The sequence below is a fragment of the Pholcus phalangioides genome, unplaced genomic scaffold (assembly GCF_987345545.1).
Source record: "Pholcus phalangioides strain wild (caught in Gottingen) unplaced genomic scaffold, Ppha-v1.0 ptg000015l_1, whole genome shotgun sequence".
NCBI classification, from domain to species: domain Eukaryota; kingdom Metazoa; phylum Arthropoda; class Arachnida; order Araneae; family Pholcidae; genus Pholcus; species Pholcus phalangioides.
This window is the reverse complement of record NW_028301608.1, coordinates 7533454-7551906: the sequence shown is the minus strand read 5'-3', so window position 1 is coordinate 7551906 and position 18453 is coordinate 7533454. Positions and strand designations below refer to the sequence as shown.

The window sequence follows — 18453 nt, the reverse complement described above, 5'->3', positions numbered from 1 at the left end:
TGTTAATGTCGCAAATTGTATCATTCTAGTATCGGTCCAGTGAGAAACTGGCCTAATATACACACATGAAATATGATACTGTTCCTAAACTTTTACTTTTAGATTTCCCACCTATCCCTGGTTCCTATGATTTGCATTATTTATATTTTAAATTGTACCAAACATTTTTTTCATAAGTACATTAAAAAATTGTTCCCTGGGGAGGTTTTTGGTTTTTGCCATTATTCCTTACTCCAACACTTGTATGGCAATACTACTAGGTTCAAAAAGTTTCAAAACTTATTTTATTATGGAAGAATGAATGCAGATAAAATCTATTTATTTTGGTGTTTCCTTCAAAGTAACTACCCTTTGCAATCATGCATTTTTGCCACTATTCATACAAACATGTAAATGCGGATTTCAAGCCTTTTTGCCCCTTAAGCAAATTCTTTGTCTGGGGAAAACGTCACATGGGGTGAGATCAAGGAAATAAGCTGGTTGACAAAGTATCAGAATGTGATGTTTTGACAGGTAATCTGACACCAAAAGGGACCTGCAAGTCCTTAAATGTCTGCATGATATGGTAAGATGCGAGGGACCAGATCTTTGGAAGGCCAAGTCATGGATGCTAAATCACAATAATGCGCCAGCTCAGGGGTCACTCCTGGTGTCAGATTATCTGTCGAAACATAACATTTGATACTTCTACAACCAGCTTATTCCCCAGAATCTTGCCTCATGGGACTTTTTCTTTTTTCCTCAGATAAAGAATTCGCTTAAGGGCAATGACTCTAAAATTCAAAAGAAGTGAAGTAAGCAACAACAAAGGCACTGGAGGATGTGACAAAAGAAGGTTTTCAGTCCGCATTTACATTTTTGTATGAACAATGGCAAAAATGCACAATTGTACAAGGTAGTCACTTCAAAGGAAATAGCAAATAAGCAGGTTCTATCTGCATTAATTCTTCTGTAATAAAATGTTTCAGAACTTTTTGAACGTAGTAGTACAAGCAGCATTTGAGTATTTTTTCCTAGAAGTAACAATAAATTTTCCCCTTCTTATCCTGATATATTATTACTCTATTTCTATTATTCAAAAATTTTAAAGTAACTAACTTGTATTTTCCTGTTTTCTTGGAGTAGTCATTCATAACTCCTCGCCATTCTTCTAATATAGCCAAGTTTTCAGGTTGCCCTGTAGTATATATATGAGTATGATAATAATACTCATCCTAAGGAAAAGAAGATTGAACATTTAGCAAAAATGTAAAAATCCCTTTTCATGTGCCCCATAAACACTTGGTAAAATTGTTTACTGAAATCATTGGTTGAAACTTGTTTAATCACTTGATGAGTCTGTACCTATAACAGCATTTAAGAGCTAAGTAATTAAAAAAAAATCAGGGCCTACAATTCAAACATTATTCTGAACAGCCAATCAAATGCTTTAAATCTTGTTTGAATTCAATCCACATTATGAATCTATAATATGAAAATAAGAATATGTTTGATATTTATCACACCTGTATAACTGGTTTATACACAGAATTCACCATGTGTTCAAATTTTGCTTTCAAATCTTATTATTTGTAATTATGTATAATTTCTAGATTTTATCCAATCTTCTCCATTTTTGAATTCGACCTTTGTCTACAACAGCGAGTAACTCCTGCTATAAGGAGTATTTTTCATTATTTTTCTTATGTTGTTTTGTTTTTGCTACTGATGAAGAACTTCCTATAGTTCCGAAACGCGTATAGCCGTAGCTTTTTTTGCAATTTTGGGTTCAAATAACGTTGTTCATTCAATTGTCCTAATCTTCTCTATGTTTGAGTACAACAAAAGAGATTGGGGAAGCAGGGCTGCCTTAAATCAATTTGCCTGAGGCAAATTGATTTTTCTGAAGCCACCCCCCCCCAATCTGTCTAGAAATGTGTGCCTTCTATAATTCACATGCTTAATCTCAAAAATCTTAACCAGATCTCATTATCCTGAACCCCCCCCCCTCCGGCTATGCCCGGGTGGACCCATACATTAAGATGCCACTATGGTGGAGGGGGGGGGGAGTTCTTTGGATGAACTAAGGATGGGTTAATTTTTGCTTTGTGCAGTCTTCAGCCTTTTAAATAAAAACATTCTAAACATTTTAATACATTAATTCACAAAACTGCTTTTGGTCTAGGACAATCAATCTTTCCTACTACCCTTTTAACACACACACAACTTGATTTTAATTTTTTTTAGAATTATTTATGAAAAGAACTTTCTACAAACCTAGAACATTGGTTTATTAGTTTTTTGCTATCTCCCATTGTTTTTACATAATTTTTTCCCACAATTTTATCACTATGATTTCAGTTCCGAAGGGACAAATACGTTAAATTTTTACCAGATATCATTGAAACATTGATAAAAAATAATAAATCACTATTTTCAGAAAAAAATTTGTCTTTACGCTCCACAAGCCTTCTTCTAGTAAACCTAATCTAGAAAACTTTTCAAGATTAATACAATGATATGACCCTAAAGAGTCAACAGAAGAAAAACAATGTACATTAATTAAACTGGTCCCCCATGGTATCCCAATACGGGGATTTCTATAATTTTATACAGCCAACATTATATAAGTAAATAGCAAAATTGAAAATTTAATAATTACACAAAATGCAATGAAATTGTTTTATACATACAGGCTCAAGATTTTTATGTCCAGATCTAGGCTCATCTCGAAAGAGTTCATCCTCAAATAAATGACTAACAGCATCAATCCTGAAGCCATCTGCACCCTTATCAAGCCAAAATTTTATTATTTCCTGTCAAATTTAAAGAAGGGATAAATATATTACAATTAGGACATCAGTGAATGCATAAGTTAGTGTCACTAAAATATTTCTCAAGTAAAATGCTTTGAAGTTGACTGTACTCATATTCAATATTTTAGAGCACATAGAGTGCTTACAAACACGTGTGTGTGTGACTGATAAAAATAGTATTACAGTAAAACCTCCTCTAACAGCCACCTCTGAACAACAGCCACATTTTGTTGGAACCAAACACATCCCTTTTGGCCCATTTTTTGGCTCATTTAGGCCCATTCTGGGGCCTCCTTCCAAGTTGGTCCTGTGCAGGTGCACCTGTTGCACCTTCTAGTTACGCCCCTGCTCCCTTATAATGTTGAAAGAGAGTTTACAGAATGAACTTTGCGCTCTCTCTCGTCCAACGAATCAGACCAGCCTGGGATGTTTTTGATTGTGATGAAACAGCTTTGTTTTGCACAGCCATGCCAAATGCGAGTGTTGCCGGAATAAAAGAAAAGATTTATTGATTCAAGAAGGATCAAGATTGTTTAACATTGCTTTAATGTGTTACATGAAAATGTCATGGGACGTCAGACAACCATAGCCCCCATCCTGATGTTTCACTCATTTTGGCACCTGTGTTGAAGTAGTGTCATATTTTTGCATTGTAAATTATATATTGTAAGTTTACAATTCTACACTGTAATGTCTATGAAATAAAAATTTTGAAAATGTCCCCATTTTGTTTCGGTTTTTAATAACAATAAATTCTGGGATTTGTCCTGGTTTCCCATCTGCCACCATAATATATACTAATAAAAATAACCTAATGTTCTTGCCTTGAGTTCATGTCGAACATCTTTATTTCTTAAGTTTAAATCTGGCTGTTCTGAAAGAAATTGATGCAAATAGTACTGGTTTCTTTCTTCACTCCATTGCCACATTGATCCTCCAAAAACACTTATCTACATAAATGGTAAAACATAAAGTTATGCAGTGAAACTGAAAATAAAAATTAATGACTTTTTATTAAACATTTTTGTTTAAATACCTCTGATAATTTTTATACACAGTGAAACCTCTCTTTTACAGTCACTAGAAGGACACAAAAATTTGTCTGTAAAAGAGGGATGTATGTTAAGAGGGACTTTACTGTAAAATAAAACATTAACTTATAAAAAGAAGAAAATAATTCAAAAAAAAAAAAACAAGGGCGAAAAAAAAATCAAAATAAAATTTGCAGCAAATATAAAATCTATAGGCATTACAGGTGACAAAATCTACAGGTGTCTCACATTTTGACATCTCACAATCCAAAAATAAACTTCTATGTACTTACATACATGTATCTTGTAATTTGGTTTAGGAATAATTTTGATTTTGATTTACTTTGGCATAAACTTAGAAGATCCTTGGAATCGTCAGATGTCACTTTTTATTAATCATTTCATGTTGGGTGGAGTTTCTGAATCCTTTTCGGTCAGGCTCCTCTTTGTCGGTTTTACTTATGTTACTAAACAATGCACAAACAACTGATAAAATTCTGAAACAAATTCAACAATTTAGCTAATATTATTTCATGCAAATTGACTGAAAAGGCAAGAAGACGACAACAAATTTGCATATACTGCCCGCAGGCAGCAAAATTAAAAAAATCCTGTCTCTAATTTTTGCTCATAAAATATTTATTAATACTATACCATATTGGTTTCTTTTATACAGCGTATTTTAGATACTCAATATACAAGAGAAAGCGTTGAGTTAACAGAAATTCATAAACTTGGATATGAGGATGCATGTGCACACATCTCTCTGGCTAAGTTCCTTACATAGGTTTACAGCAGATGTCACCACTACACCAACAATGAGCAATTTCTTTCCCAACCAAAAACAGAATTACCTAACTTTGTGAGATGTATACATTTTTAGGAAGTGCTTTTCAATGGAGATTATTTATTAATTATTAGGCATTGAGTGTTGTTTCTCCCCTTTTGTTTGTTTCTGAATTGAAGAAGAGATTGCTCGATTCTTTATTAAATTACTCTAGGACTGTCTTTAAGCATGGGCCCACTAGGAACAGCAAGGAAAACTTCTCGGGCGCATGAGAGCACTCCATGGATGAATGGGATCAGGTACTATGATAAACAGTGGGTGCCACTTTGGCAAATGACTCACTTTTCCAAGTGGAAATTCGAGCAATCGACAAGGGCCACATAATTTTAGGGCTTTCTGATGAAGAGAGGCAGATTTTTTATGGTTTTGTCGCCCTTCACTCATTATAATCAGTTTTTTTGACTACTCATTCCTTTAAAATTAGCAGCCCTAGGCTGATCACAAATATGCCTCTGTGTCTAAGTCACTTTATTGGTCAGTTCACATGCTTTCACATCCTCTAGGTCAGTGTTTCTCAACTTGGGGCCATATGGCCTTCTTGAAGTCCTGAGATGTTCTAAAAGGAGCCACAATAAGTAGTGTAGGGAGCCCACAGAGAACTGTGAAGAAATAAAGCTTCCAACTGAAATATGGTGGACAAAAATGTGACTACTTTCAGAATCTAGCAGAGCTGTCCATGGTATTAGGGAGACCCATGTGATGTTCATAGCTCAGGCTTCGTGTCTGTAGGGCCTACATGATGAGATCTGGTGCTATGATTCTAATTTATAAGTATGCAAATATGCAAGCTTTACCCAGCTAAGTATGGGGCCCCGAGACATCACTCATGATTTTGAGACTGCCACACACATGCATTGAACCCCACATGAAGGAAGCTACTGAACTCTAGCCCAGGTTAAGCATGGATACAGGGTGAGGACCCATAGGGTCGAGAGGATGGATTCATTGTAGGGCTGGGAATCGATTAACATTTTTAACTGGTTAATCAAAAAATTTTGACCAATTAATTGAATTTTAATCACCATACAATATGACCATACAATATTAACAGTGTGACCATACAATATTAACAGAGATGCTATAAAAATACTGTATATTCCATTCATTTCACTCACCTATTCGGTAGATGTAAACAAATATAGGAATAGGTTAAGAAATTGAGGCTGTCTGCTTCAAACAATTTGATATGTTGAATATGATATATATATAATTGCCAAAACCTGTAATTTCTCCCCTTGGACCATGTCGTTTTTTTTTTTTTTAAATCAGTCATTTTAAGTTGTTATTCACTGATTTCGAAACTATTTCCCATTATACTGTTGTTTATTTCCCTAGAAACTCCTTTCGAATGGTACTTGTGAGGAGATGAACTAATGCTTCCATGAATACAAGAAACTAATGTTTACAGTGGAGACAATGAATTTTGGTCATCTTCTAAAACTCCCATCAAACTCAATTTGAAACTGAAATCATCAGTTTTCGTTGAATCTAATTTGACCAAAATATTGATTCAAATATTTTTAAATATGGTCACTTATCCAGAATTTTCTATATAGAACATGATTTATATGACATCTAATTGGTTTTTTTTTTTTTAAATCAAGTCAATTCACAATCTTTTAATAAAAATGTTAATCAAACTGATTGAGCTGATTAATCCAACTATAATTTTTAACAGTAATTAACAATTGATCGATTAATCGGACCAGCCCTAATTTATTGCATAGGTCCATTGAATCGTTTTGTATCACAATACAGAGGAGTATCACATATAATTCGCCTATTGGGTGGTGATAAAAAAAATGGATCTGGTTTGGCCTAGGGTTCCATAGATCGACCATAGTTATAAAATTTCGTTCAGATGAGAGTATGGGGGGGGGGGCGCAAGACAAAATTAAAGGGGGCTTAGGCAGCACCACTTAATTTACATATTTATTGTCACAGATCATTGTGCCAGATTTAATTGTGGAAGCCCCTATGCAAATGAGGTCCCAAAGCTGAGCCCGGGTGGCTCTCGTGTTAAGGTGGATCTGGGTGTTCCATAAAGTAGTATACATAAATTCTTCAATTTAAGAATCCTCACTCCTAGTGAATAAAAAATTTCCAAAAACACATAATTTTTACAACTTATAACTTGTTGATGAAACGAGAAATATTTTGGAGCTTCTGATTCAAAAATCTTATGTGAAAAATGTAATGTTACTGTTTCCTGAATAGTTTAGTCATTCAAAGTGGTCTGATTTCTTTCCAATGGCACAGTGTCGTTAAAATTAAAAATAAAGAACAGCTTTGTGAGTATAAATAACAAGAAAATTCTCTTCGTTGAAAGTGCTCTGGATTTTGGCATCTTTAAGGATTCAGTATTTTGATCATGTGGAACCCTAAGGGTTCGGCAAAGCACCAAAAAAAAAAAAAAACTGTCACTGAAATCCATGCTCTAAGATAAAGATCATAGAAATTTTCTAGACGTTCAGCCCTGACTTGATTTGAATTTACAAATAGATTCACAGAATAGAAGTTAAATCTTTATTGAAAGCAATATACAGTAAAACCCCTCTTTTGCAGACACAGGTAGAACAAAACAAAACCATTCATTAAAGAGAGGTGACCACATCTGAGAGGTTGTTATGGAACAGAGTTTTAAAAAATATATATAATTATTTTTTTGCCATAAAAGGGGGGGGAAGCATCGGAGAGGATTAACCATTCAAAGTGGTCTGATTTTTTTTATGATATGTAAAGGTTGATATGATGTATAATCATATCACCTAAAAACTAGAAACGGTGTAACCACTGTATACTTTTTAGATATGATTATTCAAGAATAAGAAATGTTCTTGAGATAGGAAAATGTTGTACGAAATGTTTTGGAATTTTACACCACCATAAAAAAAATAATCTTTCTGTGCATTTATTTACTTAATATCAATAAAACTGGTGCATATTGCAATGATATTTTTTCCCTTACCCAATTGCTGGGAGGCAATCGTTCACCATTTTTGATGATAGGATCAACCCAAACATAATAGTCATCATAAGGTTTCACTTTTTTCACACTCTTCTTGAACCATTCATGCTGATCACTTGTGTGATTGAATACCAAGTCTATTATTATGCTAATACCTTAAATGAAAAATAATGTACGATCCAGAATTCTAGGCTATTCTAAATATAAAAAACAAATGTGAAAGAAAAATCTGTCAACATTTTTACACAATATAATCATAGTTTATATATTTATAAAAATAATGTCTCGTTTTATTCCTATCTTACTTTAATTCACTTTTTAATCATATGGGGCTGTCCAAGTACTACGTCAGCAGATTTTTTTTCCATTTTTGACCTCCACGTCAGCAAAAGTCAACAAACCTCTGACCCCCTAAGCTCATATTTGGATCAGAGACATACGATGGGGAAGGGGGGGGGAGGCACAAGCCCTTTATGTACCCCCTCTCCCATATAATCAAAAAAATATTTATTTTATGCAAAAAATATTTTAAAAAATCAGAGGAAAATACCTTTATATGCTATTATACTTTAATTTCTGTTAATTTCAATGCTATTTGAAGGCTAAGAACTCAAAATTTCTCTTTAAGAAATTCATTGTGATCCATCTTCTAAGCCATATATGCTAAACCCCTGACCCTCTGTGTTATCTGATGTGGCTCGCCACCTTAAACATAATTTTGTAAAAATGTGAAAATGAACTAAGCGGCACATTTACAGATCGGTTAAGTGACCCATGGCACATTTACAAATCGGTTAAGTGACCCATGGCACATTTACAAATCACTTGAGTGACATGTAGCACAGTTTTAGGGAAGTTAAGTGGCCTGCAGCGCAGTTCTACATCACTCAAGTTACCCATGGCACATTACTTAAGTGATCCATGTTTACAGATCACGCATATTTACAGATCACTTGAGTGATGCACGGCACAGTTCCAGACACTTAAGCTGCTCGTACACATTTCTAGAGCATTTAAGTGGCCTGCAACACATTTCTAGAACACTTGAGCATCTCAGACACATTTCCAGATTATTTGAAGGATCCATGGAACATTTATAGATCACTAAAGTGGTTTCATAGAAGACTTATCAATAGGAAGAATGGTAGTTCAGGTGACAAACAAACTAGGGAGAGGTTTTTCTCATTTTTGGCACACAGAGTAAGATATCATTAAGAATATTTCTTAAGAATATTGTTTGATGACATGTGCATCAGTCAACACCCACCTGGTCATCAAAATCTAACAAACCTGATCTTTCCCCCCCCCCCACTGATGCTGATGTAATATTTGAATGACCCCCATTAGAAATTTCTTTCATTTATTTGAGATTTTGTGCAAATGAATTTTCTTTGTAAAAATTTAACATGACAAAAGAATAATAAAAAACCAGTGATTTTTTGAAAAAAAACCAAAAAAAAAATGTTTCTGTTGTTGATACATAGAAAATAAACAGGTATTATAAGCACTAGTGGTTTTCAAAAATTGGTCAGTGAACAAATTCCCCCCCCCCCCTAACTATTACTATTTAATGATACATGCACCTTGCAATCATTTCTCTAAGGTAGTGGTTCTCAAAGTGTGCGTTGTGATCCCCTGGGTGGTCACATTAGTGAACTGGGGAGGGGGGTCGCAAGAAATTCTTCAAAATGAAAACATCCGAACAAGAATTTTTATTTTATTTTTTGCAATGTGAGAATAAAAATATGCCAAAGTTAAAAAATGCCTTAACTCAGCTGAACAGCTACTTACCATACACGTATCATGTAATGTGATTTTATCAAATTCTACATGTAATAATCAATAAATTAAGTAAATATTTATGCTGAGGATTCAGAAAGAATCAGGATTTAAAATATGTTTTTTTTTTAATTTTTAAACAATTAGAAACACAGAACGATGAATAATATGTGAATGTATAGGAGAAATGTCTACATTTTAGATTATGAACAATTAATAATGCTAGTGAAGAATATTTATGAAGCTCTTTTGATTAAGTGAAGTTGTTGAAAATATTGGGATGGAAGGCAGAAGTTGAAAGTATTGTGGGGAGTATACCGGGTACTTGATATAATAGAAAATAACTGCTGTAGTTAAAAAATTATTTTGTATAATAAAGCAAATAATATAACATAATGTAAAAAATAATATAAAAAATCAGCTGAAATTATTTTCCCCACAAAAGGAACCAAAAATATTTTTGCTCTGAGCCCTACACTTGTTGATGGTGACCCTGAGCTTGGTTACACAGTTATACTGCACCATTACGATGCACAAAATATGCAGTTTGTCCTAACTTGAAGCTCTGTTAATGACACCGGTCTTTAGATTCAAAGATAAAAAGCATGTGGGTAGTTTAAAATCTCATAATAAAATGCTTCTGCCAAAAACAACTTGATTTCATTCATAGTTGGTTATGGAAATTTAAGCACTTTACCAAAAAAAATCAAGAATGCCCCGGAAAATGGGAAGAATGGTCACACTATGTAGGAGGGGGTCTCTCTCTCTTGCAAATAAAATTTGTGTCAGAAAGGGGGGGGGTTCTCGCTTCAAAAAGTTTGGGAAGAAATTTAATATTTAAATCTAAGAAATTTATAATTAATTGATGGATGCTGAAATGTGTTGTATGTACATATGCATGAGCCTAACCTATTTCAGTTTCCTGTATATCTTGTATAAATAGGACACAATACAAGCTAAACTGCATTATAATTTGATTCAACATTTGTAGATTATGCATTTATTATTATGCATTTCCAATTTCTATAATAGTTACTCTCATTTTTTTATTCTGTCATGGATATGTAATTGTTGCCAGGCCTTCACAAATTCCAGGTTGCCATGGAAATGATGAAATTAGAATTAACGCCCAAAACTTTTCTTGTGAGAAATTTGGGTCTGACAACACTACCAAATCTTAAAAGTCAATGTCGGCGTGTCTGCTACTATGTAATGGGAGGTCATCAAGTCTCAGAACAGTCAAAAAATCTGAAAATTTATTTTGGACTTCTCTTCTTGAAAAAAAAAGGTAATTTACTCCTAAAAAATTTGGGTAGCACAATTTTTTTTTGTGAAGCCCTTACGATTAATAGAGGCAAATGCTTGCATTTTTAATGCTCATATCAACCGAATTTGACTGTATGCCTGTATATACAGATTATTTTATGAACTATTGGGCCAATAATGCACTTAACAATCTTTCCCATAGCCCTTAAAAGGGTGGGGCTGGCAGGGCTCTGCCCCTGAGGCTCGCAACAATTCTCAAAATTTTTTGGCTTTTTCACACAATAAATTAACTATAGAACGGCTCGTGAAAAGTTTGATGGGCTCGCAAGTAATCTCAGCCTAGGAGCCCTGCTCTAGGATGTGTGGGGCGGGGGGGGCATGGTCTTCCCATTTAGTTCCCGAGACCTCTACTGGAAGTAAGTACAACAATCTCTTACTTATATGTTTTTCTCAATTATAAGATGACTTTCGGCATTTCCAGTCAAAGTTATAGGTCAATAATGCTATTCACTTATACACCTTTCTCATTTATGAATCTTTTTTTCTTGATCCTTTGCACTGATGCATAAGCGAGTGATCACTGTACTATGTATTATTAAGCTTCAAGATACATTAGAGATAGGCATTTCATTTATAAAAATATTTTATAATATATTTACATTATGAAATACAGATGTAATGACATGTCCAGACTGATTCATTATCACTGAGCCGAAACCACTGAAGTTATGAATATGAAATTTAGTGAGTAGTTTCATTTTATGAAGTAAAAACCCGCTAAGAAAGTGTTTTCAAAAAAGACCCCTAAGGGTGTTCAAAAGTTATGTAGAGAAATCATGCTGAGCTGAAACTATAAATATGGAATTTAGTCAATACTTTCATTTCATCATGTAAGGACTAAGTATGAAGGGTTTTTTTTTAAATTTGATCTCTAAGGGGTCATAAAAGGGTTCAAAGGTAACATAGAGAAATCACACCAAGTCGAAACCACCAAAGCTATAATTATGCAATTTGGTCAGTTTCATTTCATGACGTAAAAACTAACTAAAAAGGTGTTTTTGAAATTTGACCCCAAAGGGTCAAAGATTATTTAAGCCCTGTTTACATGGAAAATAGGAAAACAGGTTTAAAACCCTCACCAAGAATTTTCACCAATGACTGCTCTTCATTTCTTTCCTTACGAAGGAAAAAAGTCGTCAAGCAGGTGCTAGAACTCCCAATGTTATTGCAATATTGCACATGTAAACGATTCTACTGAGAAATCGCTGAAGCTATAAATATAAAATTTTGTTAGTAGTTCTGTGTGAGCACACACTATTTTTTCCTCCCCAGAACTTATCTCTTCCTTCGTCCAATCAGGATCCAACAATGTATGTTCCTACCCCCATCCCCACTACCCGTTGTTCCCACTCTTCCAAGGCACACTTGTCATCCCCGTGTGTTTCTTGTCACAGCAGCATGACAAGTGTGTTTTGTTGGGAGAGCAGGATAAATTGACGGGGGAAGGGGGGGTAGGTACAAACAAGCATTGTTGGTTCCTGATTGGACAAAGGGAGAGAGAGCTTTTGGGGAGGAAAAAAAGAAAGAAAGAAAGAGTGTGTGCATGCCCACATTTTTACATACATATAATCTAATTCTTATTAAAACAATGGAGATTTGAAATACCTCTAGACTTAGCTGTTTTCATAAATGCATCAAAATCTTCCATATTACCATACATGGGATCTATTTCAGTGTAGTTGCTGACATCATAACCATTGTCTTTCATGGGAGATGGATAAAATGGACTTATCATAACAACCTTTACCTTCAAGTAATCAAGGTAATCCAATTCTGATATCAGGCCTATACATAAAATAATCAAACCATATTTGACATTCAATACAGTGAAATCTACATTTAAAGATAGTAAAGTGAGAAAGTGACAAAAATCATTTTTATACATGCTGCACATTATAACGTGACCCCCCCCCCCCAATCGTTTTAACAAAAACTGGCATTATAGGAGGTGGTTGTTACATCAAAATAACACATAGGTGGTATAATGTGTGTAGACTGTGGCAAAGATATGGTTCAATTGATAATGCTAAAAAACATTACGCATGTACCACAAACGCATATTTTTTCATGTATTTATCTTTTCAATTTTACATCGAATATCAAAATGCCAACAAGCTAATATTAATCAGTAGAGCTCTGATTTTTATTATGTCATATTTTTTTTATGGAAAGTCATATTTCAGGTTTTTTCCAACAATTGATTATATTTTAAGCATTTTTGAGCGATCAGTCATATTTTAGGAAATTTCAAGCAATTGGTCAATTTATTTGGTCATTTATCGAAAATTTCAATTGGGTACACTTTATCTTCTCCGAGACATAGTATATACCTTCTGAGATGCGTATTTATAATGGATTACTGCGTTTTTCTTTTCTTTTTTTTTTGAAAAAAAGAAAGAAAAGAAGATTGCTCTTTGCAGTAGCCATTTTTCTTTCTGGGATTCATGAAAGGCGTGCCAAGCATATACTTTTTAATATATAAAGCATATTTTTTCATTTTTATCCCTAAAATTTTTCGCCTGGGCCAATGGCTTACTTTATATTTCTGTCTAGTTCTGGCTCTGCACAAAGTTGAGTGCTCAGAGAGGTCAAAAGTTAAGAAATTTCTTCCAAGAGTTTGGTGAAAACATTTCATCACCGATGGTGATAAAAGGAAAATGCTATATAATGATATTACAGGGGTGCAAACACCCCTCATCTATTTCGGAGCAGCAAATTTCATTTTTGGAGCAGAAATTTTGAAAATGGAGCAGAACTAAAAACAAACTATGTCTGCAATATAAGGAGTAATTTTTCTGTGGAATGTCAAAAGTTTTGCCAAAAATGGTTGAAACAAATAATTCTAAATAAATTTCCTTCACAAATTAAAATCCATTTAAATTTTTTCTGAATTATCTTATGTCACTACTAAAACATGCATTACTGAAATGACGAATAAAAATTATGAGAATCTTTTCAAATTAAGCAACATGCATACTAAAAACCTAGGCAACAAGAATTTCTGCTGCTTGAACACCAAAATCTTATTCATCCTGATATATAAAAAAAGTGTGTGCAGAATATAATAAGGGTTTCCGTGAAAAAAAATTAGCTTCTCACAAAATTTGAAGGAATTATTAAATTTAAAAGCAAAATGCAAAAAACGAGAAAAATATAATAAAACATTGTCATTGAGATGCTGAACTTCTGAAAACAACTCGTGATTCGTAATATATTAACATGCTATTACGAATCACGAGTTGCTTTCAGAAGTTCAGCATCTCAATGACAATTTTTTTCAAATATTTCATGCCCTTGAACATAAGATTTTATATGTCTTATTCCATTAAAGCATTGGATGGACAGATTTTTCAATGTTTGAACAGACTTTTATTTATTTGTTAACAATGAACTCTCTTTCACTGTCTGCGTTACCATGTGCTAAAGATAAAAAAGCCTTCACCAAAACTGGAAAAATTTTGAACTTTGGGCTGCTTTCAAGGTTGTAAAGTTTGAATATGTCTGCCCAATATCTATCTATTCTCTGAACTGATTTCACTTCTTGTAATTATTTGCATTGTAGTGCAACCCATTCATCACACATAATTAATAGTTTTGTTGGTGATACAAAGTTGAGCAACATCCCAACAATACGTGAAGGAGTAATGTACCATCCCAGCAATGCACAAGAGGGAGTGCAAACGTTTCATTCTCTCCAACAACATGTTTTCGAAAGGTAGGACATAAATATAAAAAAAGATATCTCAGAAGTTATGTAAAATGAGCACATGCTCCTAGTGCAAACTCCTTCCTTTGACTATTGTTAAAAGCATGCCCCTCCCCCACCAATACAGTGGCGGACCGTGCGGCCATATTGGGCACCACCCTGGGAGGGGTGCCAAATGGAATTGAAAGAATGAAAAAAAGCTTTGTTTACCGAAAAAAAACGCCGTCAGTAGCGCCAAAAACAGATTTCGCATGGGTAGAAATTGTTTTCCTCGAGCCTCCCCTGTGTTCACCAAATCCAGATTTTGGCAATGTGCAATTGCCACGATCGGCAACTGCCGACGATAATCACACGACCGCATAGTGACTAGATGACAAAACTATGAATATTTTAGCTGGAGTTTTAACAGATCCCATTTTTTTCCAATGATCTTCGAAAAATGTCGGTAATTTAAACGAGTAAATCAATCCTCTTTTCGATGTATGCGGTCTTTGAACGCAGGTTGGCAGCCGCGAAATTACCGTAATTTTCAGTATATAACCCGCAGGAGAAAAAAAGGTCTCAGAAAAGGAAAATTCGGCATATTCATTCAGGGACTTTGCCGGTTAACCAATAACAGTATAGGACTTTATACTTCAAGGTAGTAGAACTACTTTCCAAGGTCAAGACATAACGCGATTGTGGTAGATGGTGGGAAGTGGAAAAAAAATTAAAGTCTCTCCCTCCGTATTTTTTTCCGTGTCTCGGAAAGAACGCGTCCCGTGAACAAAATTTTCATGTTTCTTTTTCCTAAATTCCCGGTATTTGATGCACTACAGTGCATTAGCGGTACCTCCGCGAATCAGAAACAAGAATTGGCGCAAATGCGCAGGGATTCGGCGCCTTAGCGCACCATGTAGCAAGAGAACCATTTCAGCGCAGTTTGGTGCAATTGACGCAGCTCTTGCACCCCTGATATTACTCTCTGGTTCTGATGCACTTTTTATAGTGTAAACATATATTCCATCTATAGCAATAACTCCTTCATAATAATAACTTTCTCCAGTCCCTTGAGTTATATGAGCATTTTACTGCATTTTATTTTATAAAATATGTTAAGAGTTCTTGCACAAAAGTAATTTGATGTTCAGCAACATTGCAATTCAGCTAAAGAAAGAATCAGTGAAGAAATCAGACATCTACTTTATGACAAGGCTTCTTCAAATATTGCTCCATCAGGTAATTTTTCCAGAACTTTTGAAAGACTTTTGCCAAAATAATTGTTTCTTAAAAGTTTCCTTTAAAAAACAAAATGACAGCAGCTTTTGAACATTTGAGAAAAGCATCCAATTACTCAGTGTAATTTTAAAACTTATTTAAATTAGTAATGGCATATGGTTGGCATGGTTTCCATTTGAATTTCGTGAGGCAGTTTCAATTTAAATCATTGGGAACTTTTTAATCAGCTAAATTGATGCATTTGATGTTTATTTTTCAATTTAATACTATGGGAAGCAATAACTGAAGAAGAAGAGATGAAACCATTTTAAGAAAATTATAAGGTCATGCATTTCCATGTTTTTTTAGGTCATAAATGCTTGCATATTGCTAAGATTTTTAGAATATAAAAATCTGAGATTAATCAGGAATGATCAAAAGTATTAAAAAAAGGTTTACCTTTGAAATCTCCAATCCCATCACCATTACCATCTTTGAATGCAGGAAGATAAATATGATAAATCACAGAATTCTTCCACCAATCTTCATCAACACCAGACATCATTCTAAAAGATATGTAAATGTGTTAAGTGATGTGTATCATTCATATATATCAAAACAAACTTCAGAATAAAAAATAATAAAACTCTAATGGTTCACTCAATAACAGTCTTTCTCACAGCAGCCATGGATTATTTTCAAAGATAACAGGCAGGTTGATTTAATTCATATTACTGTATTTTTACTCATTTTATATTAAAGGCTGAAGTATTTTTGGAATGATACAAAAAAACAGAGGAGCCAAAATTTGAAATCCCGCTTGCATCAACATATAACAAGATGGTTAATTCGGCTTCTGCTATGAATATCACTCCCATAGTCAGTGAAGTTCTAATTAATGAGTCCATGGTATCCCAGAAAACAGTCCAAGATAAACAAGGCACTCCTAAAATATCGAAAAGTTTCATTAATACAAAAATGCATACAATATATTTTTTGGTCTTTCGTTAAAATAAAAAGAGCCCCAAAAAATGGTTGAGTCCTTGAACTCGTTAAAATGGTGTTGCCTACAGAGACAGAGAAAGAACGGTAAGCTTAGTTCTGCTCGCATGGCACTTGACCAGGGCCGCAACTGGAAACAAAAACCTACTCTGCTGCTAGTATCATTTTAGCAGCCTCCTCCTCCTTAATTTTTAATAGGAAAAAGAGTAAACTTAGCGATTTTTATAGCCCAAGGCTCCAGACCCCCCATCCCTTCCCATATTTGTCACTGAAGTCTATTATGCACGGGCCCATGGACAGAAATTTCATTCGGGGGAGGGGGACAGTGATAGAACAATAGATTTGGCCATCCTTTTCCCTTTTTTCGGTCATTTTCTCACATTTCAAGAGGGACCACAGACCCCCCCCCCCCAAGTTCCCCATGCTACGGCCTTTATTATGCATAATCACCAGTAAAAGTGATAAATTTCAAGTATTAATTTGATTAACCAGCTACGCTTGGATATTATGTATAACCACCTGTACAAATGATTTTTTTTATTATCAAATTTACCAATGATTCTTGGGTATTATGCATAATCACTGGTAAAAGTGATAAATTTACCAACTTATGAAGGCAATTCGTGATTACGCATAATATAAATTTATCACATTTACCCTACTGTCTACTAAAGCATTTTGAGCCCCTTGCCTCTTTAGCCCTGCCTCAACTTTTAGTGAAGTAATATAGTGATCTTTTGGCCAATGAGCGTAACACAGGGTCGTCATTTCAACTTTTTCCAGGAGGGCCAAGACCATGTACTAATGTATGTGTGTATATATATCATTTTCAGCATACTTTCAAAACCTAGGGGGGCAACGGACCCCCTCCCCGAAATGACGGGCCTGGCGTAACCCCATATTAAAATCCAATGTATAGGCAGTGCCGTCTTAAGGCATGGGCCCACCCGGGCACGGCCCGGGGCCTCAAGAGAAAAGGGGGGGCCTAACAAAAATAGGATCTGGTTGAGACTTTCGAAAATTTGCCTGGTAGGGCCTCAAAAAATTCATTTGGCCCAGGGGCCCATGATGTTCTTAAGACGGCCCTGTGTATAGGATGGAATAACTCCACCTGGGCGTAGCCAGCGCGGGTGCTTCAAGTGCAGAGCAAAGCTGAATAAAGATTGAATTTTCAATCAATCAAGAATCTTGAGCCGCTTTGGTGCAGAGGGTTTCATAAAAACTATAAATTTCATTGAAATTTTGGAGAATGAATGAGCATGTAAATTGGTAGGCGGGCATTTTTCTTCAGGCAAGGGGCAAGGGGGTCCTCGGAAAAAACATTTCGCTCGGGGAACCCATGATACTCTCAATACGGCCGTGGTTAAAGCCCTGTCAGCCCCACCCTGGTGGGGGGGGGGGGTGTATTTAACCTTTGAACGCATTGCATTAATTGAACATTTAAGGTTCAAATAAATATTTTTTTTCATAACTGAACAAAACTCACGGCTTATCAACAAGATCTTGGCACCAAACCAGACACGCCCTTAACTAAAAAAACTGGTAGATAGATACAGATAGATTAACGTCCTCTAAAAAACTGGTGTATTATTTTTTTTAATTTAAACTTTTGTTTTGAAGGACTTTGACCATCGGATTTTCATTTCAGCAACAATAAATTGAACTTCGCACTCGAACTTCGATCAAAGAAGAAGAAAAAATCAAAAATATAAATATGATATTGCAATAAATATTCTAATATTCGTATATACAAATAAATTTCATATTACTAAAACTATTATAAATTTATTTCTAGTATTTCT

General features: G+C 34.7%; 1 protein-coding gene across 2 annotated transcripts in view; it reads right to left on the bottom strand.

Moving 5' to 3' along the window:
• Positions 1-18243, bottom strand: part of LOC149075426 (salivary alpha-glucosidase-like) — a 34726-nt gene extending 16483 nt beyond the window's left edge. For both annotated transcript variants that reach the window (XR_016193990.1, XM_089242753.1), the window contains exons 1-7: positions 18138-18243; positions 16109-16215; positions 12352-12531; positions 7642-7796; positions 3620-3745; positions 2673-2795; positions 1099-1214 (exon numbers count right to left, since the gene is read on the bottom strand). Coding sequence is in view for 1 of the 2 variants with exons in the window: in XM_089242753.1 (XP_089098879.1) it covers positions 1099-1214; positions 2673-2795; positions 3620-3745; positions 7642-7796; positions 12352-12531; positions 16109-16214 (806 nt within the window). In the remaining variant the exon portion in view is untranslated. The remainder of the gene's footprint in view (positions 1-1098; positions 1215-2672; positions 2796-3619; positions 3746-7641; positions 7797-12351; positions 12532-16108; positions 16216-18137) is intronic.
• Between the last annotated feature and the right edge of the window lie 210 nt (positions 18244-18453).